This window comes from Malus sylvestris, chromosome 5 (assembly GCF_916048215.2).
Source record: "Malus sylvestris chromosome 5, drMalSylv7.2, whole genome shotgun sequence".
Taxonomy (NCBI): domain Eukaryota; kingdom Viridiplantae; phylum Streptophyta; class Magnoliopsida; order Rosales; family Rosaceae; genus Malus; species Malus sylvestris.
The window spans coordinates 43,475,386-43,484,043 of record NC_062264.1 but is presented as its reverse complement, the minus strand read 5'-3'; the positions used below and the strand labels follow the sequence as shown (position 1 = coordinate 43,484,043).

The window sequence follows — 8,658 nt, the reverse complement described above, 5'->3', positions numbered from 1 at the left end:
CACTACTATATAGCCAGCCCCTTTCTTTTGGTGCTCTTCTTGTTTAGAAAATAAGTAAATATTAAACTATAGGGATGCTTTAATTATGAATCCGACATGTTGATGATCTATATAGCACCAAGGAAACACAAAGACATCGAAAATGTTTTTAAAATGACTAAAAGTATTTTTAGTAAAAATGTTCTAGAATCAATTCATAATAAAAATGTAAGTAATTTTAGAAAATTACTTAAAGTGCTTACTGGAAAAAATATATAACTGATGTTTTTTTGTTTGTAATAATGTGTTTTTTGTAGAAAACACTTCAAATGCTTTTGAAACTTAAAAACGTTTCGATTCCAATCATTTTAAAATCACTTTCAAACGAACATTAAGTGGTAAAGATATGAACATTTACAAGTTATAAACTCGAACGTTTTTTGTTAGAATTACTCCAAACATAAAATGTATGATGTAACCAAACAAGCAAAGGCATTTCGTGCGAGTTTATTCTAGAGTTTTGTACATGATGAGCTTTTTACATCAACAAACAAAAATAAAAAATGGATAAAAATGATAGTGAGCACTCAAAATGTTGTAATTTTGTGCGAGTTAATCTCTCATTAAATTAACGAGATGATTAGTTCAAACTCAAGGAGAATTTTTTTTATTGTGACGAGAACACGGATAGTATATCACGTGTTTTTATAAAAGTGGTGGAATTTTTTATTTTTTAAGTTATTAATTTTTTAACATACATATTTCACTATTTGTATAATGACATGTGATGTATTGTATATCCAAACTCAAGCTAGTGTCTATAATGGTCTAGTCTTTACTTTACATCTGAAAACGAGTGGGAGATATTTTGCACCTTTTTTGTCCATTTGTAAATTACATATTTTGTACATGATCACCGACGTCGAATAGACCATAATTATATGCAATTCTCCTGATATCAATTTCGGGAACAGTTGGGAGCTTCGTATTAATCCTTTTGCAACAAATAATATCAATGCACACGTCTAATCAGTATACTCTTGCCAATCATAACACAAAAGGCAATATTTTTTTATTCAACCTGTAACGGCACATGTCATTAATTATAGTTTGCATTAAGAAATGGCTGAAAATATTAGAACATGGACCTTGCAAAGATTCTATATATGTGGCTAAAGTATGTAGAATTTGTAGCCATAAAATTTGGAGCGGCTTGTCACATCAATAGAGAATATGTTTGCTTAGATATTCTTCAGTAATACCACATTATAGTGTAATGATGAAATCTAAATATCTTAGAAACTATTATTAGATGAATTTTAATTATTTATAATAGAGATATTTATCGATTTGTCCTCCAAATATGTACAGAGCTGCTAATTTTCTCTTGAAATTTAATTTTAGTTAATTACTCCATAAACTTTTATAATAATCAATTTCACCTGTATTTTAACTTTAGTCATTTACCTCCTGAACTTTTATAAATAACCAATTTCTCCTGACTTTAGATTTAAAATTTTTCATCCAACCAATTTGCCTTCATACAGTTATCATGCTCTTCGAATGATTGAGATGGATAGATTGGATGAAAAAATTTAAAATCTAACGCCATGGTGGAAATTTGCTATTTTTAGAAGTCCAGGTGATAATTAGCTAACATTGAAGTTCAAGAAAAAATTATCTAATTATAAAATATTAAAAGAATAATCGATTAAAATTAAAATTCAAAAAGCATATAGACACATATTTCTTCATAATATTACCTTGTCAAATAGTTTCCACACCTTTTCTTACATCATAGTCATGAAAAGACTAATTATTTATAAGATACTAATTTGCTCTACATTATTATTTTTACATTAAGGGAAGAGAAAGTTTGGCTAAACCACATAATAGGCAATCTAATTTGATATCAAACTCGCCATTTATCAGATTAGAACTTAAGACATCTCACTTCAAAATGAAAAAAAATATCATCAGATCAGACCATAGCAATGAGTGCCACTTTTTTTCTTTATTTTATTAATTTTTTGTAAGCTAAATATTCAGTGGCTGATGGCCAAAAAAAAAACAGCAAATTCCGTTCAAAATATTATCTGCGCGAGTCCGTGTCCGTGTCCTCCGCAACAGCCGCCTTTAAATAACCTGCCAAGTTCCAACCTCACACATTCACAAACCTCAAGCCCAATTGTTCTCAATTTGCTCAGGTTTGATCGGTTGATTGGTTTTCGGTTTTTTATTTTCAGCTTTCGCTTCGTGCATGGCACCGCTTCTGCTTTCGCAAGAAGCGTCCGATCTCTGCCTCGGAAAGCCTCCGCTAAAGTCCGTGTCGATCTCCGCCACCGTCGCGGAGGCATTGTCGGCTCTAAAGCGGCTCGGCGAGAGCAGCCTCAGCGTGTGGAGCTGCGACCACTCCTCAGAAAAAAGCAACGTTAACGTCATCGGCAGTTCCGACCCCACGGAGGACTGCCGATGCGTAGGAAAGGTTTGCATGGGGGACGTTATATGCTTCTTGGGGAAAGAAGAGAGCTTGTCGTCTCCGGCGAGAGCGCTCGATGCTCCGCTGGAGCTTTTGATTCCGAAAGGATCTGGCCTTGTTAGGCATTTGGAACCACACGCTAGGTTTATAGTTTTTCATATAGATGAATTGCTCTTACTCTTTTTTATTCCTTGCTCATTTGATTCTTTTTGTAAATTTTCAGCTTGGTGGAGGCCATTGATCTCGTTTTAGAAGGTGCACAAAACCTTGTGATTCCGATTCAAAGCCGCCGGACCACAGCCGCAAGAAAAAAGCTCCTACCCAACCGCTCCTTCAACACCCTCCACAACAACCGTGAATACTGCTGGCTCACACAGGAAGACATCATCCGCCACCTCCTCAACTACATAGGGCTCTTCAGTCCCACCTCAAACGCCCCTATCAACTCCCTCCATGCCATCGACACCGTAAACATCCTAGCCGTTCATTACGACGACCCTGCCTCGGCCTCATTGCCCCTCATCTCTCAATCCCTCGCCCAGCAAACTTCGGTTGCCATTCTTGACATGGACGGCAGGGTGATCGGGGAGATCTCCCCGTACACCCTCAACACCTGCCAAGAGTCCGTGGCAGCTGCCATTGCCACGCTTTCCGCAGGTGACCTCATGGCGTACATTGACCGCGGTGGTCCGCCAGATGAGCTGGTACAGTTGGTGAAAGAGAGATTGGAGGAGAAGAAATACGGGGCGTTCTTGGAGCTAATGGAAGAAGAGTCAACAATGTCAATGTCGTCGTCTTCTTCTATCTGTTCAACGTCTTCGGATGAAGAGTTTGGGTGGGGAAGGAGGTCCGGGGGTGGGTATTCGGCACGATTAGTTAGGAGGTCGGAGGCAATTGTGTGCTATCCATGGAGCTCCTTGGTGGCGGTGATGGTTCAGGCGCTTTCGCATCGCGTGAGTTACGTGTGGGTTGTAGAAGAGGATGCAACTTTGTCCGGCATTGTAACCTTTGCAAGCATGTTCAAAGTTTTTCGGGAACGTTTGAGGTCTATGGAATAACGGAAGATGAAGTCACACAATTTGACTAGTCTTCAAAGCTAGTTCAGTTCAAAATAATCTACCATAAAAATCAAAGCCTAAAGGGACATGAGATCAGGATAAGTCACACAACGAATTTATCATAATAATTTAATATCGAACTTACCATTTACGAGAGTCGAATCCAAAACATTTTATAATAGGCCGAGAATCTAAGTGTGATGCAATTAATCACTCCTAAAGTTGTGGCTGTAGTAATTCTTCCAATGTTGTCACCGAGGCGTTGATGTTTGAAATCGATAAGGAGAATAAAAGGAGAATAAGGATGACGATGATTTTCCTCACGTGACCCAAATGTTGATCCGACCACCTGATAATCATTATAAATTTACCATGCTCCAAACTATTTTACATAAAAAAGTAACATCCTCACCATCAACCTATTTACATACATAATTTAGTAAATTTAGCGTTCGGCCGCCAATTATTATTCATCTCTATTGTGATAACTTTTTTTCCATTCTCTCTTCTCATCACTTTTATTTCCTTTTGTTCTATGTATACAAATATATCAAAGAAGCGCGGTCTGCACGGAGAGCCTACAAAGACAAAATTTGGAACAAAAAAAATGAAGAAACCGATGCAACAACGCATTGTTTCAGGTTTAGTTAAGAGTAAAGTCGCCTACTGCCAAGCTCCAACATGCACGATGATAAGGCTTCTCTTACTTGGACATTGTTCGAATCCATATCGAGTGCATCTTCATACAGCCTCTTTGCCTGCTCTAGTAACTTCACCTTCTCTTTACCATTACTGGGACGTAGTCGGGATCTTTGCTGTAGTGCCACACCCCATCGAAATAGAGCTGTAATTTTGCAAGTTTTCAAAATTCAAAATAGAATCAAATATCTTATGCACTTTCTTCCAAAAAATTATGAGGATGAGGAGGGGGGGAGACCAGAAACATACCATCCGGGGCATAAACATTTCCCTTTGACATCATTGCATCGAACTTATCAATTGCAGCCAAGAACAGTTCGTCGGCATCAAAAGCTGCTTCCTGAAATCCACAGAAGAAAGGGTTTAAAGTGTAATTCAACTGACCATAACGTGGCTTACACAACCCACCAATGTTAAGAGTTCCTCAACCTTCATCGATAAGCAAAATTTGAAGGAAAGAAAATGCCCAAAGTTTTGTTAAGTTCTTACCGGTCCAATATCAGCAATCAACTGTGCACGGAAGGTAAGAGCAAGACCCCAATTGTATAGTGCTCTCACATCATTCCCGTCAATGGATAACGCCATTCTATACCTTCTGCCTGCTTCTACAAGAAGTTCCTCGCACTCTTCACACACATTAATGAGGACCGATGCAATGTCATCTTTACTTGTGACTTTATCCTGCATTCTAATCCATTTCTCAACCGATAAGGGGTCACTTCTCAAAAGGTGCATTCTCAACTCGCGACTAATCCTTAATTTTAATTCTCCATGAAGAAGGCAAGTGTTGCCTAACTGGCCCACAGCCAATAAACTCATGGGCTTCATAGCTATGGCTTTGGACAGTAATTTGGCTGACCTGTATAATACAATCTCTGCACGCTCTTCATTGTGTCTGACCCTTATAAATTCCTTGGCTTGTTTTAGAAGATCATTAGCTTCTGTAACATACCTGTCAAATAATATATCATCTGAAACCAACGAAGATGAAAGGGAAGGTAGTTCATTCTCATGTCCAGGCAGGTGATCAAAAAACTGGGAATCTTCTTTGCGATTTACTTTCTCTCCTCTACTATGAAACTCATAAGTTCCATTCACATTTTTTCCCCTGATATTAGAAGGCCTGTAAACCCCATTAGATTTATCGTCCATCTGTTTTGTTCTGACACCGAAATCTACAGAATCAAGGACACTTTCAGGGGATTCCCACGTTTCAGCGTGATTACTAGCATCCATCTTCATAGACACGTGACCATTGCTTTGCAACCCATTATTCTGATAATTAAACACTTTTCTAGCTGTAGATCTGTTAGGACCCCCGTCCGCCTCCTCTGAACTCATCTTATTATTTTCCAAAGCAACTTTGGTTCTTCCATTTCCAGCCTCATCGAAACCAGACTTACTATACACTTCTTGAGAATGAACAGAACCAAGAACCACTCCTTTAACAGGAGGCATTGAACCGTTCCCTTGAGATTGATCATCCACCACCTTCTCCGTAGTCTCTCGCTTAACATTGTTTTTCACTCTACCAGACTTCGAATCAGCCAATTTGTCGTTAAATAAACCTCCGATGTACTGGAACAACTCGTATCCAATCTCAGCAGGCTCTTTCTTTCTTTTACTCGCCTTTTTGCTCTCAGCTAACTCAACACTGAACTTCCCCAAGTTCTCAACAGACCCATCAGCAACATTCCTAGCATTCAACACCGACGAACCAATACTTTCAATGACCTTTACATATCTTTCCAAATCAGTAACTGTAATTTCTCTACAATCAATAGCTTTTTGTATATCATACTTCAAATTACCAACTTTAACATGGAAATCGTCGACAATTTCCACCAATTTCCTCAATTTATCAGATTTATCAATTAAATTTTCTTCCTTTCCCCTTCTCTTATCTCCAATTAACCTCACTTCACCAACACCTCCACCACGAACAAATCCAAACGAAAACCCAATTGCGAAAACTAAAATCGAAGCTGGAAACACCACAATAGAAGTAACCCTAACTCTAGAAATGGCGAAAGCACACACAAGGCCTAACAAAAACACGAAAACATGTTTCTTATCGTCGATTCCTATAGAATTCAGAAACTGACGAAACTGATTGGACTCACCAGAGGGACCCGAGCCGCCGGCGAGTCTGAAGTCGTCCCAGCCGCCGTAACTCGCCGATTCAGAAGCACACTTAGCTCCAACGGAAGAGAATCTAAAGGTTCCGGGATTGCAAGACCATTTTCTGCGAGAAAAGTGAAGAAAGTTCTGGCTTTCCCTAGAAAGTGACGGAAAATGGAAAATGAAAGCCGATGGCGAAGATTGGGGATTCGAACAATTGATAGTGAATTGGGAAATTAGGGTTTTCATTGGGAATTGTGAGGAGGAGGAGGGACCGTCCGGACGGCCGTGCTGCTGTATCGCACGGCTACAATTAAGCTTCATCAGTTCTCGCAGTGCTCAGCTGAGTGCACAGTAATTCGATGCACTTGAACTATATGGGCATTTTTGTAATTTACGAATAGTGGTGGGCACTTTTGTCATTTCACCAGTCTTAGTACGTTTCACCTAACTTCTTGGCCATTTGCAAATTTCATTTGCTTGCTTGTTTTAACTTTTAGGACAAAAAATTGTTTACTACCCTCATGTTTCGTGGTTTTTAATATTTAGTACATCAATTGTTTTTCGTCCCAGAGTCATACCTAAAGTGTAAATTTTGGAACAGTCTCATACATCCGTTAGTTAAACTGTTAAGTTTGCTGTTAACTGTGACGTGGCGCCCATGTGGCCAATGACAGGGCGCCATGTGTCATCCACGTGGAAATTAAAAAAATAATTTAAAAAAAAAATATATATATATATATTATAAAATTAAAAAAATTAAAAATTAAAAAAATTAAAAAAAAAACCGAATCTGGGCAAATTCGGAAGAAGAAGAAGGAGGAGGAAGAAGAAGGAAGAAGAAGAAGAAGAAGGAGAAGGAATGAGGAAGAAGGAGGAAGAAGAAAAAAAAAAAAAAACTGGGCAGATTCGAAGAAGAAGAGGAAGAAGAAGAAAGAAAGAAAAAAAAAAAAAAAAACGAATCTGCTACCCAGATTCAGAGGAAGAAGAAAGAAGAAGAAGAAGGAAAAGGAATAAGGAAGAAGAAAAAAAAAGAAAAAAAGAAAACGTTTTTTTTTTAAATTTATTTATTTATTATTTTATAATATATATATATATATATTTTTTTTAAATTCCACGTGGATGACACGTGACGCCCAGTCATTGTCCACATGGGTGCCACATCACTGTTAACGGCAAACTTAATAGTTTGACTAACGGATGTATGAGACTGTCCCAAAATTTACACTTTATGTATGACTCTGGAACGAAAAAAACTTGATGTACTAAATGTTGAAAACCACGAAACATAAGGGTAGTAAACAGTTTTTTGCCCTAACTTTTATGTACAGTTCACATTTTGTTAATTATTTGTAAAAATTATTACAAACAAATAACTTTAACTTGTATTTGTATAAAAATCTGCTCATGCCATGTGTAATATTATAATTTCGACTTTAAGCATTCAACACAAAACTAATTGATATGGTATTGGAAAGACTTGAGATTATTTAAGCATTTTCATTGCAAAACTTTCATATTGAATGTGAATACTCTCATCATGCCACGTCACGTGGCACATATCTCATTTTTAAAATGACGTATGAGCAGGTGTAATTATTGAGACGAACATGTTCACAGTCTCACTGACCCAAATAACCTAATACCGCGTGAGAATACAAATCGTCCAACCAAAACTAATAAGCTTGAGTTGTATAACGGTGTTTCAAGCCCTACATCAGTTCATAATCCGCCAATTTTATTAGAGTCGAAGTTTCCTCTAATTAAATAGACAAATACCACTAATATAAAGGGTGGTGTTACCAACATACCTATTTTGACTTTTCACACTCTTTGTTAATTTTTGTCATCTGATATTTTTTTAATTTATTTGATGCAATGATCGAAAATTGAGAAGGGTATGTAAGAGATAAAAAAGAGTATATGGATAAACCAATCCAAATGTTAGTTAGCTAGTGTCTTGAACTTGAGTGGAGGTAAGATTTTTGTCGTAAATGTCTTGAAAATATAAGGATCTTCCAATCCGAATACAATGATAGTGTTGAGAAATCTCCGAGGACGCTCCGTCACCTCATTTGTTGACATAGGGATTGTGACAAGAAAATATGTTGGCGGGAGTCTCATTTTTTAAGGAGTCCTCACAATTTTATTACCATTGCAATGATATCTCAATAAAGCAACAACCAAAAGCCATAATGCAAATTAAAACTTCAATTAGCAGCATTGATGCTAATTATGTTATCTGATTATCCATTTGTCACTTTGTTGGAACTTGGAACATGAATAATTGCACGGTTTTAATAACTGTTATCTTCTATTAAC

The 8,658-nt window shown here is 37.4% G+C and overlaps 2 protein-coding genes across 3 annotated transcripts; one reads left to right on the top strand and one right to left on the bottom strand.

Annotated features, from left to right (window-relative positions):
• The first annotated feature begins 2,081 nt into the window (after window positions 1–2,081).
• Window positions 2,082–3,672, top strand: LOC126622369 (CBS domain-containing protein CBSX5-like). The gene is made up of 2 exons (XM_050291091.1): window positions 2,082–2,601; window positions 2,682–3,672. Exons 1-2 carry the CDS (start codon window positions 2,240–2,242, stop codon window positions 3,514–3,516), a joined length of 1,197 nt encoding a protein of 398 aa, XP_050147048.1. The 5' UTR covers window positions 2,082–2,239; the 3' UTR covers window positions 3,517–3,672.
• Window positions 3,673–3,852: 180 nt separating this feature from the next.
• LOC126622360 (uncharacterized) lies at window positions 3,853–6,692 on the bottom strand. Of its 2 annotated transcripts, XM_050291072.1 has the most exons (4): window positions 6,339–6,692; window positions 4,705–6,260; window positions 4,465–4,555; window positions 3,853–4,360 (listed from the first exon to the last, which is right to left on the bottom strand). In XM_050291072.1, exons 1-4 carry the CDS (start codon window positions 6,658–6,660, stop codon window positions 4,164–4,166), a joined length of 2,166 nt encoding a protein of 721 aa, XP_050147029.1. In that variant the 5' UTR covers window positions 6,661–6,692; the 3' UTR covers window positions 3,853–4,163. The 2 variants fall into 2 exon arrangements, with proteins under 2 accessions (XP_050147029.1, XP_050147028.1); XM_050291071.1 differs by having other exon boundaries at window positions 4,705–6,692.
• Window positions 6,693–8,658: the final 1,966 nt, after the last annotated feature.